General features: G+C 47.3%; 1 protein-coding gene across 1 annotated transcript in view; it reads right to left on the bottom strand.

Annotated features, from left to right (window-relative positions):
- Nucleotides 1–18,408, bottom strand: part of ALK (ALK receptor tyrosine kinase) — a 333,317-nt gene that overhangs the window by 37,703 nt on the left and 277,206 nt on the right. Inside the window, exons 9-12 of the mRNA XM_039913097.1 lie at nt 16,376–16,470; nt 16,040–16,183; nt 9,741–9,903; nt 6,559–6,709 (exon numbers count right to left, since the gene is read on the bottom strand). Coding sequence (XP_039769031.1) covers nt 6,559–6,709; nt 9,741–9,903; nt 16,040–16,183; nt 16,376–16,470 — 553 coding nt within the window. The remainder of the gene's footprint in view (nt 1–6,558; nt 6,710–9,740; nt 9,904–16,039; nt 16,184–16,375; nt 16,471–18,408) is intronic.

Below are 18,408 nucleotides of genomic sequence, written 5' to 3'. Positions count from 1 at the left end.
CTAGTTTTCTCCTGGCCAGAAGGGGAGGCCAGGACACCTCCCCAGCAGCTCTCACCCCACACAACAACAGGGAATGGCCAATCAAATCCCACTGGCGCCCCTCGCCAATGGCTCCTTCCAGGCCTGCCAGTTGGCCTAGCGGAGCAGAACCCAGGCAGGGAAGCAGTTACCTCATCTGTAAAATGGGGATTAAGACTGTGAGCCCCACGCGGGACAACCTGATTCCCTTGTGTCTATCCCAGTGCTTAGAACAGTGCTCTGCACCTAGTAAGCACTTAACAAATACCAACAATATTATTATTATTAGTGGATAGAACAAGGGTCTGTGAGTCAGAAGGACCTGAGTTCTCGTCCCAGCTCTGCCACATAATAATAATGATATTTGTTAAGAGCTTACTGTGTGCCAGGCACCATACTGAGACCTGGGTTAGAAACAAGCACATTGGTTTGGACACAGTCCCTGTCTCACAGTCTCAATCCCCATTTAACAGATGAGGTCACTGAGGGACAGAGAAGTGAAGTGACTTGTCGAAGGTCACACTGCAGACAAGTGGGGGAGCTGGGGTTAGAACCCAGGTCCTTCTGACTCCCAGGCCCTTGACTGGAACATGCACTAGGCCATGCTGCTTCTCACACTTGTCTGCTGTGTGACCTTGGGCATGTCACTTCTCTGGGCCTCAGTTACCTCATCTGTAAAATGGGTATTGATACTGTCAGCCCCATGTGGGACATGGACTGGGTCCAACCTGACCAGTTTGTATCCACCCCAGCATTTAGGAAGGTGCCTGGCACATAGTAAATGCTTAACAAATACCACAAAAAGGAGGTGTACTGTTCTCAGTGGGTGGTGGGAGGGCATATGCTTTCTGCCCCTCATTTAACCAGCCTTGGGCGACAGCCAGAGGGTCCTGCCGGCTGCTCACAGCCTCTGTGTGGGACTCAATATTTATAATTCTTCTCTACATTCCTTCTGACTCTCCAAGATCCTCTTCTCTTCTCTGTCCCTGAGGTAAATGTAGTGAGCATTTCCATGTGGAGAGCATTGCACTCTCAGCTAATTCTGAATTTCCTACACTGGTCTGACCCCATGAAGGATTTTTCTCTCAACAGGAAATGCCAACACGTCAAATTTGTAATGCTGCACTGAAGCCTGCCACTGGACATTATGATTATGAGTCAGTACTTATGCTAAAGCACTTAGAGGCTCCAGTGATCTCCACTTGAGAAATATCTAGGTAAATAGCTGAGATGTAATTTTTTTTGTGTTTGACATTTAAGATTTAATGATGGAAATAATCTGCTATTTTTAAAGTGGACTTAGGGCCGGGAGGAGTCTGGGAGCTAAAGGTCTGGGTGATTAGGGGTTCTGGGGGCAGGAGCACCAGGCATAACTCCCGCTCTCTCTGGCTTTGTAAGGGCTTCTGGGATGACGAGTACAGCAAAGCATTTGTGTTACAGTAGACCAGCAGCCCTGGGGGCTGAGGAAACGAAAAAAGGAGATCCTGCTGGCTGCTTGACCAACCCAGCACATCCACCCTTGTTTTCAATCTCCCTGAAGAGGGATTTTAAAATCCATTTTTGTGGGGGCCAATTGAGAATGCCAGCTCTTGGTGTAGATGAGGCTCTGGCTTTATAGGATGGCTTTCTGATTGGCCTGGGAATGTTCATGGTTGATAGTGAACCCCCAGAGCCACTTAAGCTAGCTGGATCATTGGCTTTAAAGCACTCAGTCAACTTGCCCCCTCCTACATCACCTCACCACTGTCCCAGCCCTCACACTTCACTCCTGTAAAGCCAACCTTCTCACTGTACCACCGACCTTGCCACCGACCTTTCACCAACATCCTGCCTCTGGCTTGGAACTCCCTCCCTCCTCATATCCAACAGACAATTACTCTCCCTCCCTTCAAAGCCTTATTGAAGGTAAATCTCCAAGAGGCCTTCCCTGACAAAACCCTCCTTTCCTCTTCTCCCTCTCCCTTCTGCATCACCCTGACTTGCTCCCTCTATTCATCTTCCCTTCCAGCCCAACAGCACTTATGTAAATATGTGTAATTTACTTATATTAATGTCTGCCTCCCCCTCTAGACTGTAAGTTCGATGTGGACAGAGAATATGTCTGTTGTGGTTTCTATTGTACTTTCCTAAGTGTTTAGTACAGTGCTCTGCACACAGTAAGCACTCAATAAATACAATTGACTGACCAGGTGGGCAAAGTGCTGAGAGAGGGGCTTCTTAGAGGGGGTTTCAGTGGTGGAGACTAATGTTTCTGGTCTTTGCCAGAATCAGCTACATACACAGACCTCAGAGTTGCAAGTTTCCAGCATCCTTCCAAATTGGCTGTTGGTTCAATCAGAACTTGTTCCTGAAAGATTGGCTCAGGCTAGACCGTAAGCTCCTTGAAGACAGGAATCCAGTCTGCCAACTGTGTTGGACTCTCGAGAGCCTAGAACAGAGCACTGCAGAAAGTGCTCAAAAAATACCATTGATTGATTGAGAGACGTGATTGGCTGGGACGTGAATGATGAGATCTTTGGAAAAAGCCAGGGACGTGGGGGTTACCTGAGGGGAGGAGAGAGAGATTCTTGCACCTGGCAAGAGGATTTAGTTGCCCCTGAAGCTTGAATAAATCTTGTTCCATCACCCTTTTTGTCTCTGCCCTTTCTGCACTAAACCCAACCTATTTTGGGTATTCAGCTGAGGACCTGTTGGTATTTGTATAGTAGAAACAAGGGATGGGGGAAGGGAGAGGGTGGAACTGGGTGTAGGACAAGGAAAGAGTGACAAGGGAGGACTGGTGAAAAGGGAAATGAGGCTGGGAAGACACAACCTATTTCCCTGAACCTTCTCCAATCCCAACTCTGCCCAACCAGTTCGTGGCCCTAAATTAAAAGAAATTGATTCCAGGGAATGATCAACCCAACTCAAACCCCGGCTGATGTCGAGTTGAAAAAAACAGCTGTCAGGAAGTCTGGAGAAAACACTAACTCAAACCCTTTTTTCCCATGCTCACATGGATCATTTTCTTAATGGGGAAGAGTTAGGGAAGCTCCTTGCATTTTGACTTATTTTCCCACTCCCTAAAACACGACTACCCGAAGCTGCCGGCCAAAGGCGATTTGGAACCCGGTGGGTTTCTAAATGAAGTCCAAAGTTCGAGAGCAAGTAGGTTGATTAATAAAATGATAAAGTGCAGCCACCCGGAGGAACAAGTAGATTACAATTGAATTAAAAAAAAAAGTAGTCATATGAAAGACATAACTGATTACAATCCAATCAAGTAAAAGTCCCTTCCAGAAGTCAATGCAATCTCTCTACTTAGATGAAAGGATTACATTAGCACTCAATAAATTCTCACTAAAATTACAGCAGCTTGTAATTTAATGACTTCATACATTATAGCTCGCTGGAACGTCCTGATTGTGGTGGCTAAATGAAAGCTGGAGGAAGGAAATGTCTCATCCCCGAGGCCACTCACATTACCCTTTCTCTCTTCTGCTCCTTCTGACTTAACCCCACACGCCAACTGGTTCGGCTGTACTAGACACCACTTCCCCACAGCTGGTTGCCCTTACCTCTGTCCTTCTCACCCTTCCCAGCCACTGCCTCACCGGCTCTGCCTCTGGATTTTAGACGCCGGCATCCAGGGGGTGGCTCTCAGCCGATGCCACGTTAATAACTGTGGCATTTGTAGGTGCCTACTCTGTGTATGTGTGTGTGTGTGTTTGCATGCCAGCCCTGAGCTGGATGTTGGGGTGGATGCAAGGTAACCAGGTCGGGCCCAGCCCCTGTCCCATGGGGCTCACAGTCTAAGGGAGAGTGGACACTTAGCCCCTATTTTACAGATGAGGAAATGGAGGCACAGAGAGGTTAAATGACTTGCCCAAGGTCACCCAGCCAGCAGAGACAGAGCCGGGATCAAACCCAAACACAGAGTCCCTTGGAATCTTGGAAGGGGAGTTCGGGCCCTGGGTGGGTTAGGCAAATGCTCTTTTCCTCATGTTGAGGACAATGCTCTTTTCCTCACATCTGGAAGGGAACTTAGGTTGGGGCTGAGGTAGGGGGTTTGCAGGCAGCTCATCCCCAGAATCATATTAGAGGCACCTCGGGTGACTCACCCCCCACACCCGAGGGTGGATGGAGGGACCGTGTCCCCTTTATTTTGTGCCGACCGCTACCCATGTGGCACTTCAGTTCCGGAAAGGCGCACACACGTATTGGCCTCCGGAGCTGGCCTGGGATCCCCTGAGCACACTTGGTTGGGCCCTGATCACTCCTCACATTCTGGAATCCCTCCCTCTTTAGCACCAATCTTGGCTTTCTAGGGTCCTTCCCGCTGCCATTCTACTTGGTGGCCTGACTCTCAGCCGCTTCTTCATCACACACTATTCCCAAGGGGCTGTTTGCATAAGACAAAAGAAGTTCTGAAGGGCGACATCTCAATGAAAATCTGAATTGTTATGAGATCGTGGGTATAAGACAAAGGAAAACACCCCAGATAAAATCAGAATGCTGCAGTACATATCAAAACAAAAAGCTAAAGCCAACTACTGGCTTAGTAGCTAGAGCAAGGGCCTGGGTGTCCGAAAGACCTGGTTCTAATCCTGGCTCTGCCACTTGTCTGCTGTGTGACCTTGGGCAAGTCACTCCACTGGGCCTCAGTTACCTCATCTGTAAAGTGGGGATTAAGACTGAGAGCTCCATGTGGGACATGGACAGTGTCCAACCTGATTACCTTGTAGCTACCCCAGCACATAGTACCGTGCCTAGCATAGGGTAATCTCTTAGCAAATACCACAGTTTTTATTTTTACTGCCTGGAACACAGTAAGTGCTTAACAAATATCATTAAAAAATAGTCCTGCATTCCAAATGACTCCCAGGTTTGGTCAATATTTAGAGGCAGGAAATATGTGGCTAGAGAACAACATTTCAGTTCCCGTATCATAAAGTGTTAGCCCCTAGAGGAGGGAAGAGATTGTGTCCTGTGTATTTCCTGCATTGCATAAATACACCCACTCACACATAAGGAATATGTCCTTAGCATTTAAAGATGCCACCACTGACTGGGAAATCCCCCTATGGCCACTTAGATGGCTGAAAAGGCCAACGTAGAACCCCCAGTCCCATCCACCCTATGCACACCCATATGTCTCCTGTGTCTCACTGTCTGGTTTGCAGCACTTGAAGCTGTTTCTGCTTTTGCCTCCTTGACTCCCGATCCTGATAAAATCTCTGCTCAAAAAGGGATGCTCCTCTCTTAATCGTGATGTACCATGCCGGCAGATGACTTACTTTTCAGATACGGTGTGGCATCATCTGAGGCTTAGTTTGGCCATGCCCTTGCAATATTACCTCCGTTCCCTTTGCTTTTGATTTCCCAGTTTCAAATGGTCATAGAGCGGCTGTTTGGGAATTCTATGGTTAGCCATTCTCTTCACATAGCCCATCCAGAACAGCTGTGTTGAGGCTTCAGAGTTAGGGGATTGACTTCACTGTTTTGGGGCCCTGTCACTTGCCATTTGACGTTGAGTTTGGCCTGTACATGACCTGGTTAAAATTGCTCAGGGAGATGGAGTCTGTGTAGAGTCCATGTCTCCCAGCGGTTAGGGAAGTTTGGATGATCTGACAGCTTTTTAATCCTTTAATTTAATTTGGTGCCTAAAACTATGCTGAAGCCATACTCTATTTGCTTACCATCTCCCAGATGGTATCCTGGCTGTCTGGATTCAGTGGTCTACTTCAATCAATGGTATTTCTGTGTGCAGAGCACTGTACTAAGCACTTGGGAGAGTACAACGCAATAGAGGAGCAGTGTGGTCTAGTGGACAGAGTACGGGCCTGGGAGTCAGTAGGATCTCGGTTCTAAGCTCAGTTCTGCCACTTGTCTGCTGTGTGACCTTGGTCAAATCACTTCACTTCTCTGTGCCTCAGTTACCTCATCTGTAAAGTGGGGATTAAGGCTATGAACCCCATCTGGGACATGGATGATGTCTAACTTGATTTGCTTGTATCTACCCTGGCACTTAGTATAGTGACTGGCATGTAGTAAGCGCTAAACAGATAATATTAAAAAAAAGGTGTCCAGATCTACTAAGGGAATCAGATGCTGTTGTGAGCTCAATGAAAACTGAATGAAGTCTTGTTGCTGCTCTCTGGTTTTTGCCTATATTTGACATACTACACAGGTCAAGTCTACTTCTCCATGCTGCGATCTGAAGCCACATTGTGATTCCAAGGATTTTGGTCGATGGTATTTTTGAGTAGCTGATCCAGGTTAGAAGTAGTGTGGCCTAATGGAGTCAGAGGACCAGGGTTCTAATCCCACCTCTGCCACTTCTCTGTTGTGTGACCTTGGGCAGTCACATCACTGCTCTGTGCCTCAGTTACCTAATCGGTAAAACGGAGATGAAGGCTGAGTCCCACATGGGACATGCACTGTGTCAAACCTAATTAGCTTGCATTTACTCCGGTGCTTAGTACAGTGCCAAGAATATAATAACTGCTTAACAAATAACATATAAAGAAAAAATCAAAAAATCCAACAGTGGTTACTTACATGAGGGCAGGCATCTTCTCCTTGCTGTCCCACCAAGATGTACAAGGTGTCACCCTTCTGAAGGTCAAAAATCCCAAGCACCGACACCCCGTACGATCTCATCATGGTGTTCTTCCCGCCTTTGCCTCCAGCTGCCCCGTATCCCGAAATCCTGCAGGAAGAGGGAGCAGAGTTTGACAGCTGGAACTGGAGAGGAGCACGGGACCGAATCGTGGACATATACAGGCGCTTGGACTGCCCCCTTCCCTGTTCAGCCTTTTCCTCTTCTCCAAGAATTGGGAGAGTGGCCATTTCCCTACTGGGCCTTCGGGTGGATCGATAATCTGGTTTATATTAAAGGTATCACGTGATGGCATTTGCACAAATACTCAGGAATTACAAATGACCGGAATTAGATTTTTCACCCGTGGTTGTGAGAACAGAGACTAATTTAAATGAATTCTCCCAGATTTGAATCCTTTCAAACTGTCTACAGAAAGAACAAAAAAAGGGTCAAAATTCAAATAAAAACAATTTAGGGGAAATGACCTTTTTTTGGTTGGGTACAAGGTGATCAAAATTAGGTTAAGCAAGAATGAAAAAACACAACTTGATGCATGAACTTTCTGAGAAAAATCTGGTCTGAGTGCAACTGCTAGTTTATTTGTTATACATTTCCTATCTTATTGCTAAACACAAAGAATGTTGAGATAGTTGAGGGAGTATCAGGACTGGAAATAAGAGGGATTTTATCAGAGAACATTTCCCAGAGATGGTGGCCTTTTGGATGGGCTTGGGACACGGCCAGCCAATGGTGAGGAGGACAGGTTGTCCAGGAAAGGCGTGACCAATGGGTCAAGGCTGCTTTGATCGAGAGCAAGGCTCGGTTAGGAGGTCAGCTCTGGGTTAGAGGAGACTGTGAGCTGGGGAACTGGGGGATCAGAGGGAGGATACGATAAGGAAGCCAACCGATGACGACTGGAGACCCTTGAACTCCTGCGTTTTGTGTAGTATTTTCTGGGTCTCAGAACCCAAGGCATCGAGCCCTTCTAAGAGAGCGAGGGAAGAAACGGAAATCAAGCTATTTGCTCACGCGTATTAAATTGGTAATGCTGAGTCTCCAAGATTTGAAAGTTTCCTGTGATGAGAAGTAAAACATTATCCAAAAAGCAAGACAGACCCCGGGAAGGGGCCATCGACAGGGACCTGATTCATGGGAGCTAGTAGCCGTCCTCCCATTAGTCAGTCCATCATATTTATTGAGTGCTTACTGTGTGCAGAGCACTTTACTAAGCACCTGGGAGAGTACAATATAACAGACAATTTCCCTGCACTTTGCTTTGGTCAGATCCTTCCCAGAGGTCTGTACCCGACCTGGAAAATGTGGAATAGGTCAGAGGAGATGTCCACGGCTGAGAGAAGGGATTCGTGAGGAAAAGGAAAACAATAGGGATCCTTCTGCTGGGGGCACTTCTAGCAGATTGGAAGGGAGGGGAAGAAGAGGAAAGGGCGAGTGATCTAATCTCACTATTGGGTTTCTGAAGTTTTATTAGATGGAGGTGGGTGCTGGACTCTTCTCTTTCTGCAGCTGGAAGCATTTAGGTCTGAATGGAGGAAAAAGCTCTCAGGGTGGGGTATGCAGTGCTCCTGGGGTGGAGGGGGAGATGACTAAGGCCCTCAAAAAAACAGAGTGAATACCCGCTGGGGTGGTTAGAGGCAGAGCTCTGATTCCTGTTGTGATGCTTCCCAGAGACGGTGTTGTGTTGGACTGGGAATGCCCCTTTGCATTTCATTACATTTGCTGCAGTATGCATTTATGTCTAATCATTTGCATCCATCTGCAAAATGATGAATTATCTCGAGCTCCTCTACTCTGCAGGTTTAGCCAAATAATTAGGGACACCAATTCTTACCTTTGTGTCTGGGTGGCACTAATATTGGAGAGTCAGTGTGGCCTTGTGGATAGAGCATGGACCTGGGAGTCCGGGGACATAGGTTCTAATCCTGACTCCACCACCTGCCTGCTGGGTGACCTTGGGCAAGTCTCAATTTCTCTATGACTCAGTTTTCTCATCTGTAAAATAGGGAGTAAATACCTGTTCTCCCTTCCCCCTAGACTGAGCCCCATGTTGGGTGGAAACTGTGTCAGATCTGATTATCTTGTATCTTCCCCAGAGTTTAGTACAGTGCTTGGCACATAGAAATGAACAGATGCCACCATTGTTATTACTATGACTGCTGGGCTCAGTGGGAAAAAAGTTTCCCTGTATGTTCTCTTTCCTGCTCCTGTGTTAATAATGATAATATTTGATATAGGCTTATTATGTGTCAAGCACTGTTCTAAGTGCTGGGGTAAATACAAGCTAATCAGGTTGGACACCGTCCCTGTCCCACAAGGAACTCACGGTCTTAATCCCCATTTTACAAATGAGGTAACTGAGGCCCAGCGAAGTAAAGTGACTTGCCCAAGTTCACCCAGCAGACAAGCAGTGGGGCCTGGATTAGAACCCAGATCCATCTGATTTCCAGGCCTGTTGTCTATCCACCAGGCCACACTCCTAGGGAAAGCCTCAATGCTGCTGCTGAATCCTAGCTGGCAGGAGAACTGGCCAGACCCCTTTTAATGGGCAGCCTTCAGGGCTCTCCTTTAGTTCAGGGGTACAGGGGAGTTTGTTCCCAGAGTCACTGCCTCAGAGTGTTCCCCGAAACAACCCCCACCTCCTGTTTCCGGGCTGGGGGATTAGGTTCCTAATACCATATTAGGATTAGGTATCTGTTGTGGACTTGTACCTTCTAAGCACTTAGTAGAGTGCTCTACACATAGTAAGCGCTCAATAAATACTATTGAATGAATGGATACCTGGATGGCAGCATTTGGTCCTCCCTTACAGATTCTCCCTGGAGATTCTGGGGACTCCAAGACCCTCGTCTGGTCCCACCAGTAGTCTGTCTGGACTTTGGAGACCACCCTTATGACTCCCTTCCTCCCCCGTCCTCCAGGGTTACACTGAGACCTGGATAGGGCTGGGAGTGACCCTGGCTTTGCCCTTTAGGTGACTCGGAGTCAACTTGTAGCTCACGTGTGAGGTGCCGAGGGTCCTCGAGCCCCACACCCCAGGACTCGAATCCCACTGGGAAAGGCAGGGTCTGCTTCCGGGCCCACCCCACTTCCCACCTCTTTTTCCGGGGTGGTGTCTGCTCACCTGTATGTGTCGGTGACCGGAACTCTCCAGATCTGCACGCCCTTCAGAGACCCCTCGGCCCCGACTTCCACGGTCAGGTTCGAGTTCCTGTAGGCGTTGTTGCATTGTGTCTGGGTCGGGCCCCGGGGCCCGCTGGCCCCACATGTAGTGAACAACCAGTGTGCTGTAACACAAAGAAACAGGGTGTTCAAGTGGCCCCATCGTTGCCTGGGGCCCAGTCCAGGGGCTGAGACCTTACGGCTGCACCTGGCAGGAGAAGCAACCATTAGTGTTGTCGTACCCTGAGAGACATTTCCCTGGAGCACCAGGAGGCCTCTGCTGCTTCCCCTGCTGCCAAATAACACAGCTGCACCCCAGCTGCCCCTGTGGGCTTACCCCTTCCAGCTCCTGATGGCCCGAGATGGAGAAAACGAAGAAGGATGGTAGGAATGTCAAAAGTGACTGTTGGGGCAGAGTGCCTTTAGGGAGTGGCAGCCAGCATGCATTAGCCTGCTTTGGCCACTTTCCCTCCATCTGCCTCACCCTAGACTCAGTCTTTTCTCCTTCCCCTTCAAATATGCACAGGATTCTGTGTCTGGTTGGAGCTTCAGGTCATAATCCTCTCTGACACCGTTACAACTGGTTTAGGGCACGGTTCCCATTTCTTCCACTGCATTGCTCGATCTCTCTAACCTACACACACACATCTGTTGGAAGTCAATCAATCAACAAATGTTACTTATTGAACGCTTACTGTGCACAATAACATAACAAGGGACGACCTTCTTGTGGCCGGGACTGTGAATCTCACCTTCATGAATAGGTGAACTTCACTATCAGTGATGTCTTCTAACACAAAGGACAAATAGACATAGGAGCTTACCAACTAGATGGAGGGATAAATGTAAAAAGATGGGAATCTAGAATGTCAGCATTTCTTCCTTTCCCCTCCACCTAGCTCTAGGGCCTGGATAGATGCAAGAAGACCTGTGAATATTTAAGAAGCACCTGAAGTTACAGAGAACGGTTCACATTGGGTTGGATAGCACAGAATGGGATTTGGAATTGTTTTCAGAGGAATTATAATTAGAGTTATTCCTTAGAAACAAATAAGAGTTTAATGTTCTTGAAGAGACAGAGGGCTTTTTGTATTCTCCTATACTTTGAGCTAAATGGCCTTAATCAAGGCAGGCTGAGCCCGAGGATCCCAGTTCATTTATTGTCTCTGGCTTACGTAACCTTTCGTTGAAGCAAATGGATGAAAAAGTGTTTTTGCTCTAGCTAGCCTTATAAAAAAGACAGAGGCCTCTCTGCTCCCCAGAGGAATTATGATATTATGTTAAGGGATTTTTTTTCCTACTACAATCTTACCGTAATTACAAACATATTACTTTATTTACAAGGTATCTTGCCTGGTCTTTAAATTGGGAAAGCAAATAGATCCAAGGGTGGGTAGGTTCATCCTGGGGTCCGGACCCGTGGCCAGGGCTAGAGAATTTGCTCGTCTTGTGTTCCGCTGGAGCCTGCGTCCTTTGGGGACAGGCGCCCACCTTCTCCTGTAGCATGTGCAATTGGGGAAAAATCGTGTGAAGTGGCCCAAACTGGCAGCTCCTCAAATGCTTGCAGGTTAAGGAAGGGGAAGAATCACACCAGCAATTTCCCAGGCTGGGACTTGGGAACTCAGAGGGTGAGAGGGAAAAGTGAGGAGAGGAAATCCTGTGCTGAGGGAGAGGTGATTACTGGTCAGTCTGTTGTTGAACAGTGAGATAATAATAATAATTATGGTATTCGTTAAGTGCTTACCATTTGCCAGGCACTATACTAAGCACTATGGTTACAAGCAAATCAGGTTGGACACATTCCCTGTCCCATGAGAGACTCAGTCTCAATCCCCATTTTGCAGATGAGGTAATTGAGGCACAGAGAAGTGAAGTGACTTGCCCAAGGCCACACAGCAGCCATGTAGTGGAGCTCAGATTAGAACTCAGATCCTTTTGACTCCCAGGCCCGTGCTCTAGTCTATCCACTAGGCCACATACCCTCCTCTCTTGTTCTGCCCACGAGGAGGTCGGTCATCAGACTCTGCAGCGATCAAGCCTAGCAGTGAGCCCCTGAATGGCCCCAGACATTCAATTTTCCATTCTGAGGGGTGGGATGTAGGCTCTTGAGAATTAGCAGCATATAGCAAACATAGAACAACCCAGCAATCTTGCAAATACATTCTAAAACCAACCAGGCCACTCATTTCATAAGGGACAAAAAGTTACCTTAAGGGCCTTAAATCATTTTCTGAGTGCCCATTTACTGCCTTTTCCCACTCCTTCAGTCTTAAGGCACTTATGTACATATCTGTAATTTGCTTAATTATATTACCGTCCGTCTCCCCTTCTAGATTGTTAGCTCATTTTGGGCAGGAAACTTGTCTATCCACTTGGTTTTAATGTACTCTCCCAAGCACTCAGTATAGTACTCTGCACACGGCAAGTGCTCATTAAATATGACCAATTGAAGGATTGTGTCTAAACTGGATTGTACTCTCCCAAGTATAGCGCTCTGCACAAAATAAGCAATCAATACATAATACTGATTGATCATACACATACAATGACAACCTCGGGTCCGGCACACTGTTCGGTACAAGAGAGGAGTCAGGAGGATGGATCTGGCTTGGAAAGAGGTAGGGTCAGTCCCTTGGACCTTGACCTCGATCTTTATTCCACTTTCTGGTGGGTTTTTGGTGTTGGTTTTTGGTTTCATTTTGCATGTGTTAAGTGCCGGTAAGTTCTTAACGAAAACCATAATAATATCCACTCTGGAGCCATATAGAGCAATGGAGAAAGGTCTTGGGCTGTCGGCACCTCTGGCCTGAATATTTCACGTGAGATGTGCTTATGGCCTTTATTGGGCACCGATGCCTTTGGATCTCAAGACCTGGCTCTCTTAAAGTAAGGGTCAGAGTTCAGCAGCCTCCACTTTCATTGGTCAGTCCTACCTAGCTCATGGGTTTAAAGGGGTCAGTGAATGGTTAATTCCAATGCAATTAGTAAGAGGGTTTTTCACGTTTGGTCTAAAATCACAGATTTTTAAGAAAATGAATTTAATGGCAAGGAAAGGGAAAACCAATCCAGATCCTGAATGACTTCTGACTCTCCCACAAAAAGAGATATTGCCCTTCTAGCTCCAGAACTGGAATCCTGCCCCTTCTGAGGAATCAGGGGAAGAAAAATATTCTAATGGAAATGGCCTTCTTACCCTGAACTGCAACTCTGCCACAAGCGACTCTATCATGCACACACAAGTGTAGCCTTCACTTAATCATCAAATGGCCCCGGCTACAAATCCCTATTATCTCTAAGAGTTGTTCTGTGGTGGTCATGCAACGCATTAAGCAGAAGTATACCCAATCAATTTATATGAAATGTAGAAAACTTTTCAATTTGGCATTCACATCCGCTCTTTCACAATGGAACCATTTGTGGAAAGGGACAGTGTGTCACCTTTATCTCTTTGGGCATTAAAAGGGTCACAGGTTAATTGGAAGAAAGGAGGGGTATAGTGCTGGGACAACAGCTCTGTCTCAGCTCCTATTTTCAGACCCTTTCACACTGGAGTTCTCTCTGTGATAGGATTAAAGGAATGGGGAGTGGGTGACCTTTTGTGATTATATGGACAATGCAGCTAGCGAGACCAGCTCCTCCAGACCACCAGGAGTCTGAACTACAAACAACGTGGCCTAGTGGATAGAGCCATGGCCCTAGGAGTCAGAGGACCTGGGTTCTAATTCTGACTCTGCCACTTTTCTGCTGGATGACCTTGGGCAAATCGCTTCAATTCTTTGGGCCTCAATTACCTCATCTGGGGATCAAGACCGCGAGCCCCAGGTGGGACATGGACTTTTCCAACCCGATTTGCTTGTATCCATCCCAGTGCTTAGTCCAGTGCCTGGCACATAATGAGAGCTTAACAAATACTACAATTATTACAAAGAGAAAAAGGAGGTGAATTACGAAGTTTCACATCGGCAAGCTGCCAGAGAATCATGTCATCATAAAAGAAGTTTCCGGAGACAGAAAAGTGGATGAACCCACACTGGCTATGCTCCTGTTCCTCTATGAGACTGTAAGCTCCTCTCTAGATTGAAAGTTCCTTGTGGGCAGGGCAAGTGCCTACCAACTCCCAAGTTCTTAGTACAATGCTTTGCACACAGTAAGTGCTCAATAAATGCCATTGATTGAATGACGGATCCATATACATACACTCAGCGGATGGTGGCTGGCTCGGTTTGGAATCACCTCGGAGGTGATTCTGAATAACCCCAGTTTCCAGATCTACTCTGGAAACACACGGAATCATCTGGTAGACGAGGCAGCATGCCCTAGTGGATAGAGCACAGGCCTGGGAGTCAGAAGGACAAGGGTTCTAATCTTGGTTCCACCCACTTGGCAAGTCACTGGACTTCTCTGTGCCTCAGTTACCTCATGTGTAAAATTGGTATTAAGACTATGAGCCCTCCATTTAGGATTGGGACTGAGTCCAACCTGATTAGCTTGTATCTACCCCTGTACTTAGTACAGTGCCTGGCACAAAGTGAGCACTTAACAAATACCATAAAAAAGGCAGGATGTAGAAGCTAGGGTGGGATCAAGAAGGTTCATGGGAGCTGAACCCCATATCTCTTCCCACTTATCTTCTTCTCCCTTTTTCTGGGAGGGGACTTGTGCACGCGGGCCCCGACTCCAGTTATTGAAGCTGAATCTAGAAATGCCATTCTGCAGGTCCCTTGATTGCATTATCCCAACCATTCAGTTAGTGTAATTGCGTGTGCAAAGCCGACAAATGTAATTTTCCCAGTCTTAATACTTGCTCTCTTCCAGCTCCTTCATCTGATTAGCTAAAGTGACTCAGAGGCCTTCCGAGAAAGAGTGGTGCAGAGCACCTGAGGAGACCTCAGCTATGGACTTTCCAGCCAGTGCATGGTCACCTGGATATGGGCTGCTGTAACTGGGCTGTGAGATGTCAGTCAGTCAGTCTGTCTTATTTATTAAGCACTTAGTGTGTGGAGAACACTGTACTAAGCGTCTGGAGAGTACAACAGACACATTCCTTGCCCACAGTGAGCTTACTGTCTAGAAGGGAGAGACAGACAATATAAATAAAATTACAGATATGTACACAAGTGCTGTAGGACTGGGCTGGGAGATGAATAAAAGGGGTGAGTCAGAGAGAAGCAGAAGGGAGTGGGAGAAGAGGAAAGGAGGACATAGTCAGCGAAGGCCTCCCGGAGATGTGCCTTCAATAGGGTTTTGATGGTGGGGAGAGTAATTGTCTGTTAGAAATGAAGAGGGAGGGCATTCCTGGCCAGAGACAGAATGGGGGCGAGAAGTCAGCAGCAAGACATATGAAATGGAGGACCAGGAGGGCCACAGAATTCTCCAGGCTGACAAGGGAGACAGTGGGCAGGACAGACCCCTGAGCAGCTGGTCCTGTGTCAGGCATTAGAAAGCAGGGTGGGGGCGTGGGAGTACAATTAGGCATCTCACAGAGTCTTTCCAGGTGATTTGGAGACTTATGTGTTTACCTTCAACCACCCATCTAGGGAATGCTTTCTAACAAATCCCGTTCCCCTCTAGTAACATAAGATGGCTGCGTCGTGCCTGATGATCATATCTTCTTCCTCTGGCTCACAGCCGGGGTATTCAGATACCAAATCCCAACTGAGTCTGACGTTTCTTCCAGCCCCACTGAAAGCATTAACTTGTAGAGGCAAATCTGACTAGCCTCTTTTTTCTCATCTGCTCTTTTGGTATCAACAGCTGACTGATTCTTGGCACTTTTGTTGAAGCAAGGTTTCTTAGAGGTCCTTTTTTTTAATGGTATTTGTTAAGCGCTTATTATGTGTCAGGCACTGTACTAGGTACTGGGGTAGATACAAGCTAATCAGGTTGGACAGAGTCCATAGCTCATTCAGGACTCAGTTTCCCCATTTTTTAGATGAGGTAACTGAGGCACAGAGTAGTTAAATGACTTGCCCAAAGTCAAACAGCAGACAAGTGGTGGAGCCAGAATTAGAACCCATGTCCTCCCAACTCCCACGCCCACGCTCTATCCACCAGGCCACGCTGCTTCTCATGGTTGTGCTCTAGGTCTTGGTTGTAGGCTAGGGATCATTCTTTGTGCAGAAACTAGTTATGTTGTGGGGAAGATGGAGGGAGGGGATGGAGGAGGAAGAGAGGCAGAGGGGATAGGAGGGGGGAAAAACTGGACCTCAATGATGCCAAAGCTGAGTGCTTAACGATGTTCATATGTAACTCATATCTTACCTGTAGGGTCAGAGATGGGGACTTCTCCATGTGCAGTCTCCCAGGTCTTGGTCTCCGTCACTGCCTTCTTGTACATGTTTCTCTCGTTGAACAGGTTGCTTGAGTTGGGAGCTGAGTCTAGCGGGGTGGTGTCCTCTCCTCTGACTGGAAAACAGACCCCATGCTCTGAATTAGGGCCTCTCTCCCCAAGCTCCCCCAACCCTGAACAGGAAGGTGAAGAACCCCGGGCGATTGTGGGTCTTGTCTATTACGGCTGGGGGTGGGGAGTGCTGACAGGGCTTAGCGAGGGAGGTGAGGAACTAGAGATCGCAGGGACTGGAAGAGGGGCAAACTCACTTGTCAGGTAGCAGTCCAGGCTGAGGGTCACGTTGTCAAAAGCAATGACAGCATCTGAACCTTCTTCCCACCAAGTGACAATCTGGAGCCAAAACCTGGGTAGGCAAAAGGGAAAACTGCCGTGAGTTAAATTGTTAGTCATCTGTGGCTGATGACGTACCACTGATGTAGCCCACACATGTACCAGTAGCCCAAACTAGCCCCTGTTATGCTATCAGCATAGGCTCTTCCAAGAAGACACACAATTCCTATTCTTCCCTACTTGTCCCCTACTTACTTGCCCCTCCTTACTTGGGGGAGTGACTGAGAGTGAGGCTGAATGAGCACGTCCCGGCCTTCCACCCATAAAGGACTTGGAAGCTGGAACTGCATTAATGAGTCGTCCCATCTCCCATAAAAGGGAGATGACACATTTTGAGGCACCATCTCAGTTTGCCTCATTTCTCGAATTTTTCTCTATGGGGCTCTTGTGGTTTCTTCTCCTTCCCCATTCTGGGGTACTCTGCTCTCCTTCCTTGGAGAACTCATCCAGTCCCCATCTGTTTAGGAATGGTTTCTAGATCCGCATTTCTAACCAGAATCTCACATCGCTACAGTCCTACAATGTTTCCTTTCTTCAGGAAATCGGTCGATCCATTAAAGTATTTAATGACCATTTACTCTGTGCAATGCATTGGACTAAGCACTTGGGACAGAACAACGGAGTCAGTATCCTTGCCCTGAAGGAACTAATGGAGAAGCGGCATGACCTAGTGGATAGAGCACAGGCCTGGGAGTCAGAAGGACATGGATTCTAACTTGGCTCTGCCACTGTCTGTTGTGTGGCCTTGGGAAAGTCACTTAACTTCTCTGTGCCTCAGTTCCCTCATTTGTAAAATGAGGACTAAGAGTGTGAGCCCCAGGTGGGACATGGATTGTGACCAACCTGATTAGTTCGTATCTATCCTACTGCTTAGTACAGCGCCTGGCACATAGTAAGTGCTAAACAAATACCATTAAAAACAAAACACAACAAACTAGTGGAAATGGAAGCCTGAGGGCCCAGCCACCCAAGAAACATCTAAACCTCTGCCCTATTTCATGGCTAAATCGAGTCCAAGGACAAAGGTGACTTCTGTTTTGCCTGCCCCTGGCCCAGTGACAAATGCCTCATTTCCTCAGCTTAGCTCAGGAAGGGCTAGAGCTGGGGATAGAAGATATGATGAGAGTTGCAGTTTGGGCAGGACCTGCCGGGACTTGTAGTTTGTCAGGGAGATGCAGACCCTGGCCAGTAGTGTAGCGTAGTTGAAATGTGGCAACCCCCAATTTGTTGCCTCAAGCCCAACTTTTGGCTTTTTGGAAAACCCACCAATGCTACAGGCTCATGTGTCATGTACGTGAGCGTGGGCCTGTGTATGCACGCCAGTGCATAGGCTCAACTGTAAGCTCCTTGAGGACAGGGATCATGTCTACTAAATCTATTGTACTCTCCCAAGCACTCAAGTGCTCCACATAGAGTAAGACCTCAGTAAGTACTATCAATTAGTTCTTGGCGAAAACACGGGTACATAACATCTAATGCACAATATAGGGTTGTTCTACCTTCTCTGGTCCTTAGCTTGTCCGTTTCTCTCTCGACATTCATTTTAGTTTTAGATCACATAAACAGAACAACTCAGCCTTTGCCATTTCCCAATGGGTTTCTTCTCCTGCCCTCTGCTGATCTTAGTCTTTTCATTAATGAAATGGGCATAATACCTGTTTCTCTCTCTCTCCCTCTCATTGTTGAACATTTGAGAATCAACAGTGCATGCAGTGTTTCAGCATGTGGTGTCATGGAGGCTCTGCACACCCACCACCTGCATAATTCCACTCTACCCCTAAGGGAATTCTCCATGGGAAGTCGGCTCCCATTTCAGACCTGCTCTTGACCTGCCCTGTGGCCAGCTGTGATGTCACTGTTCTACTCAGACTGTGACATAACAGCCAGGTGGGGAATGAGTAAGCAGAGTAAATGAACCGGGAGGGGGCAAATTAATTGGAAATCAATCAAC

This window comes from Ornithorhynchus anatinus, chromosome 9 (assembly GCF_004115215.2).
Source record: "Ornithorhynchus anatinus isolate Pmale09 chromosome 9, mOrnAna1.pri.v4, whole genome shotgun sequence".
In the NCBI taxonomy this organism is placed as follows: domain Eukaryota; kingdom Metazoa; phylum Chordata; class Mammalia; order Monotremata; family Ornithorhynchidae; genus Ornithorhynchus; species Ornithorhynchus anatinus.
This window is presented reverse-complemented; position numbering and strand designations above follow the sequence as displayed.